The sequence below is a fragment of the Bos indicus genome, chromosome 4, assembly GCF_029378745.1.
Source record: "Bos indicus isolate NIAB-ARS_2022 breed Sahiwal x Tharparkar chromosome 4, NIAB-ARS_B.indTharparkar_mat_pri_1.0, whole genome shotgun sequence".
NCBI classification, from domain to species: Eukaryota; Metazoa; Chordata; class Mammalia; order Artiodactyla; family Bovidae; genus Bos; species Bos indicus.
The window spans coordinates 5574003-5595742 of record NC_091763.1 but is presented as its reverse complement, the minus strand read 5'-3'; the positions used below and the strand labels follow the sequence as shown (position 1 = coordinate 5595742).

Genomic DNA, 21740 nt, shown 5'->3' with positions numbered 1-21740 from the left:
CATCACTCACTGCTCTGCAGACAGCTCCAACTTGTGTGAGCCAGGCGGAGTCCCCTTGGCTTTCCTGTTTTGTGGGCTGTGTCTGCAGACTGACTGAGGATGGAAGGGGAAGGTGGTCCATGTCACGATGGGCCTGACCTCTCTGGGAAGCTGAGTTCACCATGGAGTCACGTCTGCTCACTTCCCCATGCCTGGCTGCAGTTCCCAAGTCAGGGCAGACCCCAGCTCACTCACTCCCTGTTAGCAGAGAAATGGAATCTTCCCTAAGTTTCAAAGCCAACATGATCAAATTGGTACTCCTACCCTTGCATCACCTACTGCAAAGGTCTTCTGAAAGGGGACCCTACAGTTATGCTTGACACAGGAATCCTGACTGCTTTTACAAATCTTCTAATACTTGAGAACACATCCTTTTGACTTCATGGTCACCTCCCTGACTTTACTATTGCTAAATTTCACTCTCTTTCTCCTTAGGTAATTAAGAAAACCTAAGCATTCTAACCTCTACCAGCTCTAAACCCTACAATTTCTGTTACTTAAACTCTCCAACAGGGACTTCCCTAGTGGTCCAGTGGTTAAGGATCTCCCTGGCAATGCAGGGGACACGCTGCATCCAGGTTCAATTCCTGGTCCTGGAAGATACCACCTGCCATGGGGCAACTGAGCTTGTGAGCCTCAGCTACTGGATCCCACAGTCCAGGGCCCATGAGCCACAGCTACAGACGCCTGCACACCTACAGCCCCTGAGCTGCAACAAGAGCAGCCACCCCAACAAGAAGCCCCCACACCGGGACTAGAGAGGAGTCCCCGCTCACCGCAACCAGAGAAAGTGCATGTGCAGCAATGCAGATCCAGCGCAGCCAAAAGCAAAGCGCTCTAATCATCTAAAGCGCCCCCTGTGTGCTTTTCCTGTCCCATCACACGATCATCTCTTCCTAAACCCTGGACTACATCAAAGCTTGGGCTTATGAGACCTAATTTACTAAGTCCTTGTATCTCTTTAAGACATTCCCTCCTCCCCCATGGTGAGTCCATCAGAAATTCACCAGAAGGAATAGAAGGCATCTCTACCTGGCTAGGTAAACAGCCGCCAAGTGCATATAAGCAAGACTATCAGAGTGGCCAAAAAATTCATTCAGGGGGAAAAAAAAAATTTCATTCGGTCTTAACTAAAGGACACATTTTTCATTTTCACTGACAACCACAGTGAACAATGAATTCAATAACCGAATTAATTTTTTGGCCATCACAATAGTTTCACTGCCAATAAAAATGCCAAAAACTAAGAAGATCTCCCCATGGAGGAGCCCTGAATATGCCTTTAAGGTTATGCTTAAGTTGAATCCTGGGAAAACTCACATGAAATAGATTTTTAAGTTTCAATCACTGGAGTCGGCTCATTGAAAGAAAACTCTATGAACATATAACCAAGTACCTCTCTTTTACAAAATGTGTTTTCCTTAAAGGGGTAAAGTCGAGCTGAGACCAGCATCTTCTTACGTCAGTGCCAGGAATGGATTCCTAAGACTGCGATGCTGAGCACCGCTGCACAATATAACGGGAATCACAGCCTGGGTCAGGGGAGCGCTCGGCTCATCCTTACCTTGGTGGCTCGCCAGCCGGTCGGGCGGCGCTGGGAAGCCAGGTCCTGCCAGCTCCCCAGGACGCTGAGGAGGTGTCTGCTCCACCTTATCCTGCAGAGATGGGTATGGAAAGGCTCTGGTCAGAAGCAGCACTCCACACCTGCCACACCCACCACCCTCACTTCACACTTGTCACACTCACCACCCCCAGCACTGCTTTTCTTCCCCCAGTTCTTCCTTCCTTCCAATTTTTACTTTTTTTCACTTTAAATGACAGTTGTTTAAAACACACTGTAAAAGGAAAATTAACCACGAGAATGGACAGCCTGCTTGGCAAGGGAGTTGGAAGAAAAGTTACTCTTGTTTTCTGGCTTAAATTGCTTTCCCTGAATAGCAATTCAAAAAGAATTATTGTCAACGGCAGGATTTAAGCCATGAGTGCAGAGAATTAGCATTCCGTGGAGCACAGGATTTTCTGTAACAATTACCGGTGATCACGCCCTGGGCGGTCTGTCCCCTGGGATGCAAACACCCTCCACAAAGCATCAGCAGCTCAGAGGCATTAAAACAATTTTTTTTCTAATATTATAGATTTATTCAGACTAAAACTTTTTCTTACACCAGTTTTAATAAGTTATATTTTTATAAGAGTTTGCCTATTTTCATCTAAAATTTCAAATTTATTGTCAAAACACCCTCTGATTTTATGATCTGAAGAGACATCACTATTATTTTGCTGTTATTAGTTGTTGGTAGGATTTTTCTTGATTCATTTCATTGATTAGTGAGATAAACATTTTATTGATATTTTCAGAGGATAATTTTTGATCCTCTCTACTGTCTGGTTTGTATTCAGTATTTTTTCTCTCTCTCTTTTTTTTTTTTTTAAATTTTTATCAGAGTCTAGTTGATTTACTGTGTTAGTTTTAGGTGCACAGCAAAGTGATGCAGTTATACAGATCTTCATTCTTTTTCAGATTCTTTTCCCTTATAGGTTATTACAGAATACTGAGTAGAGTTCCTTGAGCCACACAGTAGGTGCTGGTTGGTCATTTATTTTATACATAACGGTGTAAATATTCAGTGGCCCTTTTCAGACCTCAGGTAAGGATAAAAATTTTCAGTAAAAGTTAAAACAGTAACTTAAAACCAAGCCCACAATTCCAGAAAAACCTCTTCGTGGGATTATAATCAATCCAATGAAAGACTCAATAAGATGTGGAAAATGGGCCTGTAAACTCTTTACATGCCAAGAGGAAAATATTAGCAGTGATTAACCTGGGGTGAAGAGATAGCAAATTTCTCTGGCAGATTAAAGAAACTTTGGGAATTATTATAATGCACGTTTTATCTCTGTAATTAGGTTTTAGAACTGTGTCAGAAAGCATAAGATTTTCATGGAAAAACCTATTAATAAAAATTAACATGAACACACAAGCAGGTGCCATCAGCAACCTCCCCTTCCTAGTACTGCAAAGCTTTGCAGGTACGAGGTCCCCCCAGTCCACAAGCGCCAGCATCCTGCGGCGCTTCCTCTGCCAGCTGGCCACAGAAGGCACAGCCACCCAGCACCACCCCATGACTAGAGGCAGCCCTGAGACTGGAGCCCAGGCAGCCGGGCTTCAGAGCACACATGCTTTCCCTCCCGTGCTGCCCAAGAAACTCCAAAAAAGCACATCATTCTGACAGATGCTTCAGGGTCTGAATGCCCCCTAGTCAGTGGCTTCTGCACCCAGAGCCTCTGTCTGCCTGAGTGAGAGGGGACGGTTGTGACTCCATTCTCTGTCCACAGGGTGGGTCTGGTCCACACTCTGCTGGGGGCCACCGTGGGGAGCACTGCTCAGAGAGCCCAGGAGGGAAGGAGATGCTTGCTCCCCGGGAAGGCACAGTGGCCTTCACACCTCCCTCCAGAAAACCTGGGAAGAGCAGACAAAGACCTCTGAAGGAGGGAGACTTTCACTTGCTTCCCTCTCTCTGTTCTCTCCCTTCAAAAGGAATAGCCAGCCCTCTTTCGGTTTTTAAAACCACAGATGCAACGCTTGCCTGTTAGGAAAATCTAGATGCTAAGGGACTTCCCAGGTAGTGCCAGCGTAAAGAATTCACCTGCCAGTGCAGGCGATGCAAGAGACACCGGTTCAGTCCCTGAGTTGGGAAGCTCCCCTTGAGGAGGAAATGGCAACCCACTCCAGGATTCTTGCCTGGAGAATCCCATAGACAGAGGAGCCTGGTGGGCAACAGTCCATGGGGTCGCATTCAGACATGACTGAGTGACTGAGTACACACAGATGCTAAAGAAAAGGATAAAGATAAAAATTAAAATGAACCTCTTTCACCCATGGATGTTATCCAATCAGTTTTTGATCTGTTCTTTCAGAGGAAAACAAAAATCCACACACAGGGTATGCGCAGATGCAATGTCTGAATTATTTAGGGACAGCATCTATGCTACATTTGAATCACATGGGGGTTACAAATGATCCTGATAAGAACGGAATCACCATCATGACACCCACTGCTGTATTTTAACGCATCTTTTCAAAAATTTCCATGGCAACAAACATTCCCCAACAGCCCTTTCAAAATTCTAGCATACCACATTAAGTGGCTGTGTAACATGATTTCTTTCATTAATACCCTACTGGCAAATGTACAATTTGTTAAGAAACTTAAGTTTTTGATTAGGAAAGAAGGGAGAAATTGGTTTCGAGGACATGGTGTCTGGGAGCCAAAGGGATGCTGGTAAGACCTCCCTGAGGTGCTGAGAATAGAGCTAGATTGCCAAGCCTAGAGAGCTGAGCGGTCCCTGCCCGCCCCCGGATTCAGCAGTCTCCCCATCTAAGGTCACCCACCCACTTCTACAGCTCCACAGTCCAGTGTTCTCCGTTCAATCAGCCTTTACCATCTGAGAGAAATATTTTTCCTTTTCCCCCCAAGTTTAAAACTACCCATATAAGTATTTGAAAATACAAAGTAGAAATAAAAATTCGCCTAAATTCTATGGACATGAATACGAACAAACTCCGGGAGACAGTGAAGGACAGGGGAGCCTGGCGTACTGCTGTCCTTGGGGTCGAACAGAGTCAGACATGACTGAGTACCTGAAGAACAGCGACCCAAGACAGTGGAGTAAGGCAGCATTCTTCTGAGTTTTGCACCTTCACCACGCACAGCTGGACACTGTGCATATCATAGGGTATAAACACTTTTCTGTTCTGAAAAAATGTAAATTTTCCCCCAATTTACATCACAAAATGTTCTTTATTTAAAAAAAATGGTAAGTATCATTTTTCCAGATTCTAAACTACTCTTGGAAACACTTTCAGTCATTTGCAAATTTCGGGTAATATAAATACAATCAAACAAACACCTTTGTGCATAGAACTTGTCCACATTTCTGATCGTTCTCTTAGAATCCCCAGAGTAGAAGGAGCAGGTCAAAAGTTATGTGCTTTTTGTTTTGAGTCTGGATACACTGTCCAGCTCTCATTCCCAGGTTACCCTCCACTGGAAACAGAACAGCTGCCTTCCCAGTTCCCAGGTACCGGCAGGTGGCAGGTAACAATTCTGGAACTTTTTCTTGCCAATCCCAGAGGCAGGCAGTGGTTTTCACAAGAAGGTCTTAAATAATGGAGTTGAATATCAGCCCTTTGTCTTTCTCCTTCTGGATTATCCTGTGACAGGCCAGCTGGAGCAGTGCAGGTTTTCCCAGTCCAGCCCTCCATGAAGGAGCCTCACACCATCACCCAGCTGAGGGTTTAGGGCCAGTGTCCAGACTTGCTGGGTTAGGTGGCAAATCTAGAAGATGGGCTACACGACCCCTGCAGGACGCCTGGGCGGTTCCGGCTCACCAGAAACATCATCAGTCTGCTTCTTAATGCTTCCAGGATAAGCTCTTTAAAATAATAAGAAACAAAGCTTGATCCCTTTTGTAGCGAGTAATTTTCCCACCTTGTTTGAAATTTAATCATATTTTTGATTCTCAGAGTTTAACTCAATGCAGCCAAGTTTCCTGAACTTTTGTTTTAGGTTTATTATTCTCACCTTGAGAACTGCTTTCACTCATTATAAAGAAAAATAAATAACATCCTTTATGTGTTGTCCTGGTTTCTTCTCCAACCAGAAGCATTCCCTTTCATTTCTCTGCCATTTATATGGCAGGGCACAAAAAGATGAGGCCATAAACTGACCAGTCCATACAGGCCCATTTATCACTCAATCTTCACTCTCATCACACATTACAACCTACGCAGACAAGGGTTCGGCATCCTCTCAGAGACACAGAGCTGCCTCTTCCTGGGTGAGCACCCAGGTTTCCACGCTCACAGCTGCCTGGCATGTTCATTATCAGCATCTTTCCCCTTTTGCTGCTTTGATGTGAACTCCTCAGCTGTTTTCTTCTAAGTAAGTAGTATCAACAATAAAAAAACTAAAAACAGAACTACCATATGACCTAGCAATCCCACTCCCGGGCACAGACCCAGAGAAAACCGTAATTCCAAAAGACACATGCACCCCAATATTCACTGCAGCACTATTTACAACAGCCAAGACACAGAAGCAACCTAGATGGCCATCAGCAGATGACTGGATAAAGAAGACATGATGCAGGTATACAATGGAATATTACTCAGCCATAAAAAGCAATGGAATTTTGCCCTTTGCAGAGATGTAGATGGATCTAGAGGCTGTCATACACAGTGAAGTAAGTCAGAAAGAGAAAATCAAATATTGCATATTAACATACATATGTGGACATCTAGAAAAATGGTACAGATGAAGCTATTTGCAAAGCTGAAATAGAGACACAGACATAGACAATAAAAATATGACCATCAAGAGAGGAAAGGTCGGGTGGTGGGATGAACGGGGAGACGGGGATTGACAAACACGCTCTTCATATATGAAACAGATAACTGGTGAGAAGAGACGGCATAGCGCAGGGAACTCTACTCAGTGCTTGTGGCGAGCTAGGTGGGAAGGAAACCCAGAAAAAGAGCGGTGGTATGTCTTCATGTAGCTGACTCATTTTGTTGTACAGCAGGAACACAACACTGTAAAGCAACTCTGCCCCAATAAAAATTTTCTAAAACAATAAATAAATAAAAATGAAGTTAAAAAAAGTATCACAGGAAAGAACAAACCTGACCTCATATTAGACCTATTTCTTTTACTTTTGTATTCTATTGCTCTTACTTCCAGTTAAGAACGTTGCTTATAATCTGAAATACACAGGATAGCCCATTCTCAAGGCTCAGACTTAAGGGAATAACACTCTTCCATTAATATAGAGACAAAAAATTGCAGGAGAATAACATTTGTCTTGTTGGAGGTTTACAGGAACATCGTGACCTGACCTACGTGGACAGCTGCAAGAACCAAGTAGTCTGACACCAAAAACTCTGCAACAGCCAACCACCCCTCTCCCTCATCTGGCCTTTAAAAATGCTTTGCTGAAACCCTTCAGGGAGTTCAGGGTTTTGAGAGGCGTGAGCCACTCATCTTGCATGAGTTCAGTTCAGTTCAGTCGCTCAGTCGTGTCCGACTCTTTGCGACTCCATGAATTGCAGCATGCCAGGCCTCCCTTGCATAGTCCTGCAATAAACCTTTCGCTGCTCCCAAAATTCTGATGTTTCAATATTGTTAGGCCTCCCTGTGCATCTAGCAGACAAACTTGCATTTGGTAACAAAAGTTTACTTAAACTATTAAAACTTCTTGTCCAGAATATTTCCTTACATTTAAGTAATGGTTACCCATTACTAATATGAAGGTTGCGGGTGGGCCATCTGATTAAAATCAGACCACATAAGCATAGAGCATAAACCAGGAAGTTGAGCCCCACCCCCCAACTCCATGCATCCTGGAGGCTGGCATGACCCACTGAGTACATAAGCACTGGGGGTTTCTGGTGGACACGCCAGTCTGAGACCCAGTCCAGCCAGGCGCTGACACACTGCCCTCCTGAAAACACCCCTTTCCACTGACGAGCACACCAGACCCCACCGAGACCTTGCTCCTAAGACAAGTCACCTTCCAACCTAAGTTAAAGGCAAACTTGTTTAAATAGTGTGATCAGATTTAGCTACTAAAAAATACAGGATGTTCAGTGAAACCTGAAATGTCAGACAAACAACTAGTAGTTTTTTTGGTGTAAGTATGTCACAAATGTTACATTGGGCTTATTAAAAAAAAAAAAAGTTTGTGGTTTATCTGAATTTAACTGGGCATGCTATACTTTATCTGGCAACTTTATACCTAAAGTAACATTGGAAATCTGCCAGGTTTGCATGACAAATTACAGCAGTAAGAACAGAATCTTGCCTTGTTTGTTCATATATAAAACTGCCATATCCAGAGAGCAGAAGTCAACATAGAGAAGCTTCAGGCAAGCATTCCGTTATCTTGCAAAGCCAAGAAAAATGTAATAGTATGGAAAACGATGGTGTTTATAAACTAAAGGCAGAGCATGAAGGCAGCCAGGAGAAGCGCGTCACGGCTGTAAAGAACAGAAACTCCCCACATGGCTGGAAGGCCAGGTATATGGAAGAGACACAGACACATACTGATGGAGGCTAGGGTGAGCGCAAAGGCTTCTCGCTGGCTGGCCTGGTCTCTTCCAGGGCTGGTTGAGCCATCCCAGGTTGGTCAGGGATGGCTCCCTTATGAGTCAGGAGGGCAAGACAGCTGGGCCATGGCCGGAGGCCAGCAGGATAGAGCCTCCTCATCTGCAGAAGGCCCGGGGGACGCAGAGGAAGGCACGGATCCTTCCCTGTAGGACACAGCCTCCTCATCTGCAGAAGGCCTGGGGGACGCAGAGGAAGGTGCGGACCCTTCTCTGCAGGACACAGCCTCCTCGTCTGCAGAAGGCCTGGGGGGCACAGAGGAAGGCACGGATCCTTCTCTGCAGGACACAGCCTCCTCATCTGCAGAAGGCCTGGGGGATGCAGAGGAAGGTGCAGAGGGATTGGGGGCAGGTGAAGAAGGGGACGACAGAGGATGAGCTGGCTGGATGGCATCACCAACTCGATGCGCATGAGTTTGGGTGAACTCCGAGAGTTGGTGATGGACAGGGAGGCCTGGCATGCTGCAATTCATGGGGTTGCACAGTCAGACACAACCGAGCGACTGAACTGAACTGAACTGAATACTCCAAATATCTAAAGAATTTATGCAGCTCAGTAGCAAAAAGAAAACAAAAAACAAAAAAACACCCCATTAAAAAAAATGAGGAGAGGAGAATGGCGGCTAAAAGTTTCTACAGTAACAGCCTCCAAACCTGTCACTGTGTCTCATCAGGTGTGTGTGACTTCCTGCTTTCTGGAATGGACACTAAGGCTGTGAATATGTGAAAAAGATTTCACAATTTTATGTCCAACACATCCAGGAATTCAAGAGAAAGAAACTCTTGCTAATGGAGGTCATTAGCAGCTGCTGAAGGAGGAACTGACCCCTGTCAAAAAGAGATCTGCCCTGAGCCTTTGAAGTAGGAGCACTGACTCCAAGACCCTACACTACCAGAGAACTAACCCTAGGGAGTATCAACTAGTGAGAACTCACACAAAGGAAACCACTGGAATACAAGACCCGGCATCACCCAACCACCAGTAGCACCCTGTGCAGGGTGCCTCCTCTAAACGACAAACAAAACAAAAATATAAAACCAATCATCAGCAGAGAGGATTACCACCTCACTCAGCCCTGCCCATCAGCAGGGGTTGGGAGGGAGGAACTCAGCACAAATTTCACCCTATATGAAATACACAAACCACTGGACCAACCTTAGGAGGGCAGAAACCAAAAGGAAGAAAGAATTCAACCTTGAAGCCTGGGAAAAGGAGACTGCAAAGACAATAAGTTAAAAAAAAATAATGAGAAGGCAGAGAAATGCTACACAAATGAAGGAACAAACTAGAAACACAGAAGTCCAAATAAATGAAGAGGAAATATGCAAACTACCTGAAAAAGAATTCAGAATAATGATAGCAAAGATGATCAAAAACCTTGAAAACAAACTGGAGAAAATGCAAGAATCAGTTAACAAAAACCTAAAAGAATTAAAGAATAAACATACAGAGACAAAAACACAATTACTGAAATTAAAAATACTCTACAAGGAAACAATAACAGAATATCTGAAACAGCAGAACGAATCAGTGAGCTGGAAGATAAAATGGTGGAAATAACTTCTGAAGAGCAGAATAAAGTAAAAGAGTGAAAAGAACTGAGGACAGTCTCAGAGACCTCAGGGACAATATCAAACACTCCAACATTTGCATGATAGGAGTCCCAGAAGAAGAGAAAAAGAAAGAGTATGAGAAAATCTTTGAAGAGATTATAGCTGAAAATTTCCCCAACATGGAAAGGAAAATAGTCAATCAAGTCCAGAGGTGCAAAGAGTCCCATACAGGAAAAACCCAAGGAGAAACACACCAAGACACATACTAATCAAACTAACAAAGATTAAACACAAAGAAAGAATATTAAAAGCAGCAAGAGAAAAGCAACAAGTAACATACAAGGGAAACCCCATATGTTTAAAAGCTGATCTTTCAGCAGAAACTCTGCAGGCCAGAAGGGAATGGTAGGATATACTTGAAGTACTGAAAGGGAAAAATCTACAACCAGGATTCTGTACCTGGCAAGGATCTTATTCAAACTTGATGGAGAAATAAAAAGCTTTTCAGACAAGCAAAAGTTAAGAGAATTCAGTACCACCAAACTAGCTTTACAACAAATGTAAAAGGGACTTATATGGTCAAGAAATACAATAGAAGAAAAAGATCTATAAAATCAACCCCAAACAATTAAGAAAATGGCAATAGGAACATATATATCAATAATTACTTTAAAAGTAAATGGATTAAATGCTCCAACCAAAACACACAGACTGGCTGAATGGAAACAAAAACAAGACCCATATATATGCTGTCTACAAGAAACACACTTCAGACCATAAGACACATATAGACTGAAAGTGAGAGGATGGAAAAATATATTCCATGCAAATGGGAAGTAAAAGAAAGCTGGAGTAGCAATCCTCATATCAGACAAAATAGATCTTAAAGAATATTACAAGAAATAAGGAAGCACACTACATAATGATCCAAGGGATCAATCCAAGAGGAAGACATAACAATTGTAAATATCTATGCACCCAACATGGGGGCACCTCAATACATAAGACAAACACTAACAGACATAAAAGGAGAAATAGAGAGTATCATAATAATAGTAGGAGACTTTTAACACCCCACTCACACCAATGGACAGGTCATCAAAACAGAAAATTAATAAAGAAACATAAGTCTTAAATGATACATAAGACGAGATGGCGCTCATTGATATCTTCAGGACATGCCATCCAAATACAGAAGAATACCCCTTCTTTTCAATTGCACATGGAATATTCTCCAGGATAGACCACATCTTGGGTCACAAATCATCCTCAGTAAATTTAATAAAACTGAAATCATATCAAGCATCTTCTCCGACCACAATGCTATGAGACTAGATATCAATTATAAGAAAAACACTGTAAAAAACACAAACACAAGGAGATTAAACAACACGTTTCTAAATAACCAACAGGATACTGGAGAAATCAAAATGGAAATCAAAAAGTGTCTAGAAACAAATGACAATGAAAACACAACTCAACACCTATGGGATGCAGCAAAAGCAGTTATAAGAGGGAAATTTATAGCAAAATAATCCTACCTCAAAAAACAAGAAAAATATCAAATAGACAACCTAATTTTACACTTAAAACAAATGGAAAAAGAAGAACACCCCAAAATTCGTAGAAGGAAAGAAATCATAAAGATCCAAGCAGAAATATATGAAAAAGAAATGAAAGAAACGATAGTGAAGATTAATAAAAACTAAAAGCTGGTTCTTTAAGAAGATAGACAAAACTGAACAAACCTTAAGCACACTTGTCAAGGAAAAAAGAGAGAAGAATCAAATCAACAAAGAAAAGGAAAAGGAGAGGTTACAACAGACAATGCAGAAATACAAAGGATTATAAGAGACTATTATGAACAACTATATGGTAATAAAATGGATAACCTGGAAGAAATGGAGAGATTCTTAGAAAAGTTCAATCTTCCAAGACTGAACAAGGAAGAAACAGAAATTATGAACAACCCAAATACAAGCACTGAAACTGAAGCTGTGATAAAAAGTCTCCCAAAAAACAAAAGCCGAGAACCAGATGGCTTCACAGGACAATTCTATCAAACATTTAGAGAGGAGTTAATGCCTGTCCTTCTAAAACTCTTTCAAAAAATTTCAGAGGAAGGAACACTTCCAAACTCAGTCTATGAGGCCACCACCACCCTGACACCAAAACCAGACAAAGACAACATAAAAAAAGAAAACTACAGGCGAATAGAACTGATTAACGTAATGCAAAAATCCTCAACAGAATTCAGCAACACGTCAAAAGCTCATACACCATGACCAAGTTGGGTTTATTCCAGGGATGCAAGGATTCTTCACTATATTAAGATCAATCAATGTGATATACCATATTAACAAACTGAAAGATAAAAACCATATGATCATCTCAACAGATGAAAAAAGCCTTTGACAAAATTTAGCATTCATTTATGATTAAAACTCTTCCAAATATGGGCATAGAAAGAACCTACCTCAACATAGTAAAGGCCATATATAATAAGCCTACAGCAAACATTATTCTCAATGGTGAGAAACTGAAAGCATTCCCCCTAAGGTCAGGAACAAGACAAGGGTGCCCACCTTCCCCACTATTATTCAACATAGTTTGGAAGTCCAAGCTACAGCAATCAGAGAAGAAAAAGAAATAAAAGATCAGAAAAGAAGTAAAGCTCTCACTGTTTGCAGATGACATGATACCGTACATAGAAAACCCTAAAGATAGTACCAGAAAATTTTTAGAGCTAATCAGTGAATTTAGCAAAGTTGCAGGATACAAAATCAATACACAGAAATCACTTGCATTTCTATATACTAACAATGAAAAATCCTAAAGAGAAATTATGGAATCAATCCCATTCACCATTGCAACAAAAAGAACTAAATATCTAGGAATAAACTTACCTAAGGAGACAAAAGAACTGTACACAAAAAATTATAAGACACTAATGAAAGAAATCAAAGATGACTTAAACCAATGGAGAGATATTCCATGTTCCTAGGTAGGAAGAATCAATATTGTGAAAATGACTATACTACCAAACACAATCTACAGATTCAACACGATCCCTATCAAATTACCAAAGGCATTTTTCACAGAACTAGAACAAAAAAATTTCACAATTCATATGGAAACACAAAAGACCCCGTATAGCCAAAGCAGTCTTCAGAAAGAAGAATGGAGCTGGAGGAATCAACCTTCCTGACTTCAGGTTATACTATAAAGCTACAGTCATCAAGACAGTATGGTACTGGCATAAAAACTGAAATACAGACCAATGGAACCAGATAGGAAGCCCAGAAATAAACCCATGCACCTATGGGTATTTTATTTTTGAAAAAGGAGGCAAGAATATACAATGGGGCAAAGACAGCCTCTTCAATAAATGGTGCTGGGAAAACTGGACAGTTACATGCAAAAGAATGAAATGAGAACACTTCCTAACACCGTATACAAAGATAAACTCAATATGGATTAAAGACCTAAATATAAGACCAGAAGCTATAAAACTCTTAAAGGAAAACAGAAACACTCAATGACATAAATCAAAGCAAGATCCTCACTGACCCACCTCCTAGAGTAACAGAAATAAAAACGAAAATAAACAAGTGGGACCTGATTAAACTTAGAAGCTTTTGCACAGCAAAGGAACCTCTAAGCAAGGTGAAAAAAGACAACCCTCAGAATGGGAGAAAATAAAAGCAAATGAAACAACTGACAAAGGATTAACTTCCAAAATACACAAGCAGCTCATACAACTCAATGCCAGAAAAACAAACAACCCAATCAAAAAATGGGAAAAAGACCTAAACAGACATTTCTCCAAAGAAGACATACAGATGGCTAACAAACACATGAAAAGATGCTCAACATCACTCATTAGTAGAGAAATGCAAATCAAAACTACAATGAGATATCACCTCACACCGGTCAGAATGGCCCTCATCAAAGTGTCTACAAACAATAACTGCTGGAGAGTGTGTGGAGAAAGGAGAACACTCTTGCACTGTTGGTGGGAATGTAAATTGACACAGCCACTCTGGAAGACAGTATGGAGATTCCTTAAAAAACTAGGAATAAAACCACCATATGACCCAGCAATCCCACTCCTAGGCATATACCCTGAGGAAACCAAAATTAAAAGAGACACATGTATCCCATTGTTCACTGCAGCACTATTTACAATGGCTAGAACATGGAAGCAACCTAGATGTCCATCGAAAGATGAATGGATACAAGAAGCTGTGGTAGATGTACCCAATGGAATATTACTCAGCCATAAAAAGGAACACCTTTGAGTCAGTTCTAATGAAGTGGATGAATCTAGAACCTATTATACAGAGTGAAGTAAGTCAGAAAGAGAAAGATAAATATCATATTCTAACACATATATATGGAATCTGGAAAAATGGTACTGAAGAATTTATTTTCAGGGCAGCAATGGAGAAACAGACATAGAGAATAGACATATGGACATGGGGAGAGGTGAGGAGAGGGTGAGATGTTTGGAAAGAGTAACATGGAAACTTATATTACCATATGTAAAATAGATAGCCAATGGGAATTTGCTGTATGGCTCAGGAAACTCAAACAGTGGCTCTGTCAACCTAGAGGGGTGGGAGGGGGCGGGAGATGGGAGGGAGGTTCAAAAGGAAGAGGATATATGTATACTCTATGGCTGATTCATGTTGAGGTTTGACAGAAAACAAAATGCTGTAAAGCAATTATCCTTCAATAAAAATTAAATTTTTTAAGAAATGAGAAGAAAATCTGAATAGATATTTTCCCAAAGTAGATATACATATGGCCAACACACACATGTAAAGACACTCAACACCACGAATTATCAGGGAAATGCAAATCAAAACAATGAGATATCACCTCATACCTGTCAGAGTGACTTTTATCAAAAAGACAGGAAATAACAAGAGTTAGAGAGGATGAGGAGAGAAGAAACCCTTTGGCATTGTGCACTAAAATATAAAACGGTGCACGCAGCCACTATGGAAACCAGGTTAGAGGCTCCCCAGAATATGAAAAACAGACTTAAATGCAGTAATCACTAAGCCTCAAGAATAATAATAATAGTGGGAATATTTATTAAGGTTTTGAACGGCTTAACATTTAAAACATGTGCTCCAACGGAAAAAAAGAAAAATCCAACAATTCTGTTTCCAAGCATCAGAAGAAAGCAAAACACTAATTTGAAATGATCCATGCAGGCCGTGTTCACCGCAGCATTACTTACAATAGCCAAGCCATGGAAACAACCTACATGTCCACTGAAGGAGGAATGGATAAAGAAGATGAGTCATACAAATGTAATGGAGTATTATCCACATCTAAAAAAGGATAAAATCCTGCCACTTGTGACAAGGGTGAACCTCAAGAGCATTATGCTCAGTAACAGATCAGACAGAGAAAGATAAACACTATACGACCTTTCAGTCTCTCATGTAGGTGGAATCAAATAAAAGTAAAACCGTAAGATACAGAGAACAGATTGGTGGCTGCTACAAACCGTGGATGAGGGCCAGGAGAAACAGATGGAGGAGGTCAACAAAAGTGTTAAAAAAAGCAATTCAGCAATGGAAGGGTTCTAGCACGATTTGTGCATTCCTAGAAATCATCAATTTCTAGACGATTCTATGCATTCTCATCTCTGTCCTTTCTTTAATAGGTACTGTCTAACCCCCATTCTTACAGATGAGTACGTAAGGGACGGGACCCCAGCAACACAGCTAATTACCTTGTGGGCCACATACAGTCTGATAGAAGAAAGATAGAAGAACGAGCTACATACACAAGCTGTCACTCTGCTAAGCAACCATTCCAAGTCCTAAAACAGAGAATTTGATTAAAGAGCAGCACTCCACATTTTGCAGCTTGCCAGCTCTACACAATTAGCCACTGCCCTCCATGGACATAGGAGCCTGGCAGGCTACAGGCCAAAGGGTTTCAAAGAGTCAGATGTGACCAAGCACACACAAGCACACTAACGGAAATACACTCATAATCAATGACCTAGGGTCAGTTTGTGCCCCAAATGGCACTCTGACTGTTTATTCCACGCAAGAGCACAGAGAACAAGAGATGTACATCAAACTGACCCTAAAACCAAATCACACATTTGGATATATCTAGGTCCAACAACTTGTGCTAACAGTGTCCACAAAAAGCTGGTCAACAGCCTATCTAAGAAAGACAAAAAAATTTAATTCGAGCCAATCTGAGGATTAGAACCTGGGAGACAGTCCTTCAGAAACCTCCAAAGACTGTTCCATCTGTTAGAAGTCAAAGCAAGGTTGTGCAAGTTTGTGCGACAAAGCTTTATACATCAAATGAAGTGCTACTGACAGTTTACACAGCCAGATCGCCACGTCATGCGTCATCATGGCCCCTCACAAGATTATGAAAGATTATCTCCTAGGGAGTAGTGACCCTTGATGAGATCAAGAGGGAGTTACCTCCTAAGGAGGTCTGGTTCATGGAGATGCATAACCCACACTAAAGGTGGGGGAGGAGGTCCAAAGTAGAACTTAAAGCTTCCTTGTCTCGACATAAAATATAAACTTTATTTCATCAAGAAAAGGGAAAGTAGGGACTTCCTTCGTGTTCCAGTGGTTAAGACTCTGCCTTCCAATGCAGGAAGCACGGATTTGATCCCTAGTCCAGGAACTAAGATCTGTCAGCTGAAAAAAGCCAAAACAGAAGCAACATTGTAACAAACTCAATAAAGACTGTGAACACAGGTACTGACTCTGACAGGCAAATTCCTAGACCATCTCAGATCAAGAGAGGTACAAAAAACCCCTCCAAAATAGGAAGACTTCTTCCTCATATCACTTATTCCACCCCAATCCAGGACAGCGCCCATCTCCTCTCCGGCACCCCAATAAAAAATCAACTCTTGCACTATTTGAAGGCTCCTAGAGTTGGACTGTGAAGAAAGCTGAGCACAGAAGAATTGATGCTTTTGAACTGTGGTGTTGGAGAAGACTCTTGGGAGTCCCTTGGACTGCAAGGAGATCCAACCAGTCAATTCTGAAGGAAATCAGTCCTGGGTGTTCACTGGAAGGACTGATGCTGAAGCTGAAACTCCAATACTTTGGCCACTTCATGCGAAGAGTTGACTCATTGGAAAAGACCCTGATGCTGGGAGGGATTGGGGGCAGGAGGAGAAGGGGACGACAGAGGATGAGATGGCTGGATGGCATCACCGACTCGATGGACATGAGTCTGAGTGAATTCCAGGAGTTGGTGATGAACACCGAGGTCTGGCATGCTGTGATTCATGGGGTCGCAAAGAGTCGGACACGACTGAGCAACTGAACTGAACTATATCCAAGCTCTTAATTACACATAGAAGTTAACACGTAAATAACACCAGGAGAGGTAACATAGGAACTAAAACTCAGGGCTGGGTGACTAACAGCAAAGACCAGATTTTGCTTCAGAGAAGGGGCAGCCGTCCCTCGGAAATGGACATGAAGGTCAGCGGTTGGCAAATACCAACAGCCTCCCAACTGTACACTCTTACAAGGGTTCTGTGTCTCGGGATCTGGGAAAGGTGAGAAGTTCCTGCCAAAACAATCACTGTGGCTCAGGAAGGCGGCCAAAGACCTCAAGTCGGTGAAACGGTAACTAACCAGAAACGTGATGTCACAGACAGCCCGCTGAGTGAAGGACAGCACAGGGCTCCCCGTCACTCACTTCACATCTGTCCTTGCCTTTCAATGAGGCGGGAGGTTTTCCAAGTTACTAACTTATTGACTGTTAAGTGCAAGAGGGGGGCTCCTGTCATAAACTCTGCCATGGGTATCCTGGCTGTCCTCTAGGGCCCACAGAGCTCCCCCGATGAAGGTGATGAGCTGGAGGCCACCTGGCTCTCCTGAAAGAGGACCCCCGGCTGGGTTGCTGGTTCTCAGCCATACCAGGCTGTTTGCCTGGGTCAGGCGCCCGGGCACCCAGTCTTCATCCTTCCCCTCCCAGGAGGGACCAGTGAGTCAGAGTCAGGCCGCACTCTCCTGATGACCCGGTCACTCAGCCCTTGCAATGGCAGAGCAGGGGTTCACTCTAGATAGAGCACAGCTGCAGACGTGACCTGGCCCCAGACGGCCCCACCCCCAGCTTCCTGCCGCCGATCCCAACCGGCACAGGGAGGCATGAAGCCCCATCACGTCCCATTTAAAAGACTGCTGCAGGAGGGGATGCTGGGACCGTGACAAGTATGTGAACAGCAGAGGCAGCACGGGAGGGCCTGCATGCCACCACCCACTCACTTTGTTCCCTGGGATCCTCCCCCGCTGGAGAAAAGGGAAATGAGTCAGGACTAAACATCCGTGAGGACTAACCCCACAGACATCTGTCAGAAGGGTCAGCAAGCAGCACCTGGGGCCGCTTTAGGCTCGAGAGCCACTGGTCTGAGAAGCAAGTGGACACGGCCCCTCTAATTCACCCAGCCACGTGACAAACAGCAGAGTTTCAAACGGAAGCGACCCGTGTTCTGAGTCTGCCAGCGCTGAGCTTCAGGGAGCATCAGGTACCAAGCCAGGTGTCAGCCACGGGCCGAATCCCTTCAGGAGGAAGAGGCAGTCAGGTTGCTCACCCACACAAGGACCTCAGATGGCAAGGGCTGGGTAATGCAGCTGGGTGACGAGAGCCCGGCTCTAAAGTCTGGGAGATTGGGTGAAGATCTGGGTGCACAAGCCCGGGGATGGCTCCTTACTCCCTAAGCCCCAGCTTCCAGGTCTAACGTGGGAACCCAGTTCTGAGGTCCCCCTGGTGGGGTGCACAAGGCATAAGATCAGGAGGGCCCAGGCCCTCAAGCAAAGCTCTGCACATTCTCCCGGGCACTGACTCCGCCCCACGTCTACACGCAAAGCCTGGCTCAAGCACCTGCCCCTCACCACTGAGTGCTGCCGGGATCAGCCAGGCAGGACCCCCCGCCCAGCAGAGCACCAGTCCCCCACTTCCCACCCCTGATCAGCTGGGTGAGCACAGACCTCTTCCTTGAGCTTTCTCAACAACAATCTCAGAACCTGGAAAAGGTTCTCACCACCCTGGAGGACCAGGAAAAGGCCCCAGGGCTGAACATGATACAATCCCCAAGGTGGTTCTTCCTTATCTCCATGTCCCTCTGGAGGGCAGAGGGCAGGAGGCCGCGGTGAATGGCAGCCCCTGGCTGAGGGTCTGGCGGCAGAAGGAGGGAACCTGGGTCCCCACAGCGTCCAGCCTGCATTTCCACGCTGCACCTGGGTGAGGTGTGATAGCTCCCCAGAGGGCAGGTGGGGGTGGGGGCAAAACAAAGCTTCTGGAAGCATGCAGAAGGGTCCAGCTGACAGGTCAGGTGACATTCTCCTGAAGCATAGCTTCCATGGAGCTTCATGCCAAGAAAGGGGCCAGGACAGAAGTGAAGGAGCAGTATAGGTCCCCGGCACAGCACACCCGCTTCTCGGTCCAAAGGCACCTCGCCTCTGCGGGACAGGACCTGGCCCGCCCTGCAGCAGGCAGGGTCACAGGGTCCCAACCTCAGCACCGGCCAGGAGCAGCACAGTGAAAAGTCTCACTGCGGTACGAGCCAAATGCTTGTAAATTGCTGCTCTGACCAACTCTCTGATCCTGAGCAAATAACTGTAGGGGCCGTGCCTGGTTCCTCATCGACCGTGTGACATCTCTGGACCACGTGGTGTCTCTACTCCTTTTCAGCACCAAAGCTGATTCCGTGTATTACATACAAATGTGCCAAGCCCGATCTATTCCTAGAACCACGGTTAAAATAAATTATGGAGACTTCTGTGCTTCCAGCCGAGATGGACAACCAGGATCACAATCACCCTCTCTCCTGAAATAACCAAAAAATGGAACCAGAAGCAGGCTGCCTGTTTCTTATACTGGACAACAGACAGCACAGGACAGCAGCTCCAAAGGAGGGGAAACAGATGTGGGGAGCCCGCCCAGGACTCCTGCAGGTGGGCTCCAGTTTCCAGTCACGTGCAAGAAAGGGATCGCAGACCACGCCTCGGGGTCCCTCTAAGGAGAATGAATTCAGAGCTCGGGGAGGCAGGCAGAGAGGAGGGGACAGCACGGAGGAGGGTCCTGGAGATGTGCAGAGGGGGTCCGAGAGCAAGTATGGCCAGGAAAGACCCAACAGAAAGAAACAGACAATGAACATTAGTGTACATGTGTCTGAATTATGGTTTCCTCAAGGTATAGGCCCAGTAGCAGGATTGCTGGGTCATACGGTAATTTTATTCCTAATTTATAAAGGAACTTCCAAACTGTTTTCCATTGTGGCCGTATCAATTTACATTCCCATCAACAGTGCAACAGGGTTCTCCTTTCTCCACACCCTCTCCAGCATTTGTTTGTAGATTTTTTTGATGATGGTCACCTCATTCTGACCTGTGTGAGTTGATACGTCATTGCAATTTTGATTTGCATTTCTCTAATAACCACCTAGAGGAGTGTGATGCAAGGCGGGGAAGGAGGGGATATACATATAATTATGGCTAATTTGTGTTGCTGTACGGCAGAAACCAACACAACATTGTAAAGCAATTGTTGTTTTTCACTCAGTCCTGTCTGACTCTTTGCAACCCCACGGAATGCAGCAGGCCAGGCTCTTCTGTCATCCACTATCTCTAGGAGTTTGCTCAAACTCACATACATTGAGTCAATGATGCCATCCCACCATCTCGTCTTCTGTCGCCCCCTTCTCCTCCTGCCTTCAATCTTTCCCAGCATCAGGGTTTTTTCCAGTGAGTTGGCTCTTCGCATCAGGTGGCTTCAGCATCAGTCCTTCCGATGAATATTCAGGACTGATTTCCTTTAGGATTGACTGGTTTGATCTCCTTGTTCAAGAGAATAAAGCAATTATCCTCCATTAAAAAAAAGAAAGAAGCGGGCAGAACAAGTCCCAGAGCTCACACAGGGCAGGGAAAAGTCTGCATTCGTGCCAGTCAGGTGGGAAATCTTATACACGAGACACTAAATCACTTCTTCGGAAGAGTCTTGCCTTAACAGTAAGGGCAAATTAAGCCTGGGCCTAAAGTGATTCTAGGGCCAGCTGCTGCTGCTGCTGCTGCTGCTGCTGCTAAGTCGCTTCAGTCGTGTCCGACTCTGTGTGACCCCATAGACGGCAGCCCACCAGGCTCCCCCATCCCTGGGATTCTCCAGGCAAGAACACTGGAGTGGGTTGCCATTTCCTTTTCCAATGCAGGAAAGTGAAAAGTGAAAGTGAAGTTGTTCAGTCGTGTCTGACTCTTAGCGACCCCATGGACTGCAGCCTACCAGGCTCCTCCATCCATGGGATTTTCCAGGCAAGAGTACTGGAGTGGGTTGCCACTGCCTTCTCCGCTAGGGCTAGCTGCTGCTGCTGCTAAGTCACTTCAGTCGTGTCCAACTCTGTGCGACCCCATAGACTGCAGCCCACCAGGCTCCCCCATCCCTGGGATTTTCCAGGCAAGAACACTGGAGTGGGTTGCCATTTCCTTCTTCAATGCATAGAAGTGAAAAGTGAAAGTGAAGTTGCTCAGTCGTGTCCGACTCTTAGCAACCCCATGGACTGCAGCCCACCAGGCTCCTCCGTCCATGGGATTTTCAAGGCAAGAGTACTGGAGTGGGGTGCCATTGCAGTAAAAGCAAGGTTCAAAAGGATCAAACTGTTTCCAAGAAGCCTAACTGTTCTTGCAACAAATCCCCCAAATATTTAAAGGAATGCTGCTGCTGCTAGTCACTTCAGTCATGTCCAACTCTGTGACCCCCAAGGACTGTAGCCCGCCAGGCTCCTCTGTCCATGGGATTCTCCAGGTAAGAACACTGGAGTGGGTTGCCATGCCCTCGTCCTGGAGATCTTCCCGACACAGGGACTGAAACCGTGTCTGTTATGTCTAGAGCCACCTGGGAAGCCCCATTTAAAGGAATACCCCTGGAAAGACAAAAAAGTCAGCACTCAAGCATGTAAAATTCACGATGCCTG

At 44.3% G+C, this 21740-nt stretch overlaps 1 protein-coding gene across 2 annotated transcripts in view; it reads right to left on the bottom strand.

Moving 5' to 3' along the window:
- GRB10 (growth factor receptor bound protein 10) overlaps nucleotides 1-21740 on the bottom strand; it is a 219951-nt gene that overhangs the window by 106191 nt on the left and 92020 nt on the right. For both annotated transcript variants that reach the window (XM_070787419.1, XM_070787418.1), the window contains exon 4: nucleotides 1604-1694. Coding sequence is in view for 1 of the 2 variants with exons in the window: in XM_070787418.1 (XP_070643519.1) it covers nucleotides 1604-1694 (91 nt within the window). In the remaining variant the exon portion in view is untranslated. The remainder of the gene's footprint in view (nucleotides 1-1603; nucleotides 1695-21740) is intronic.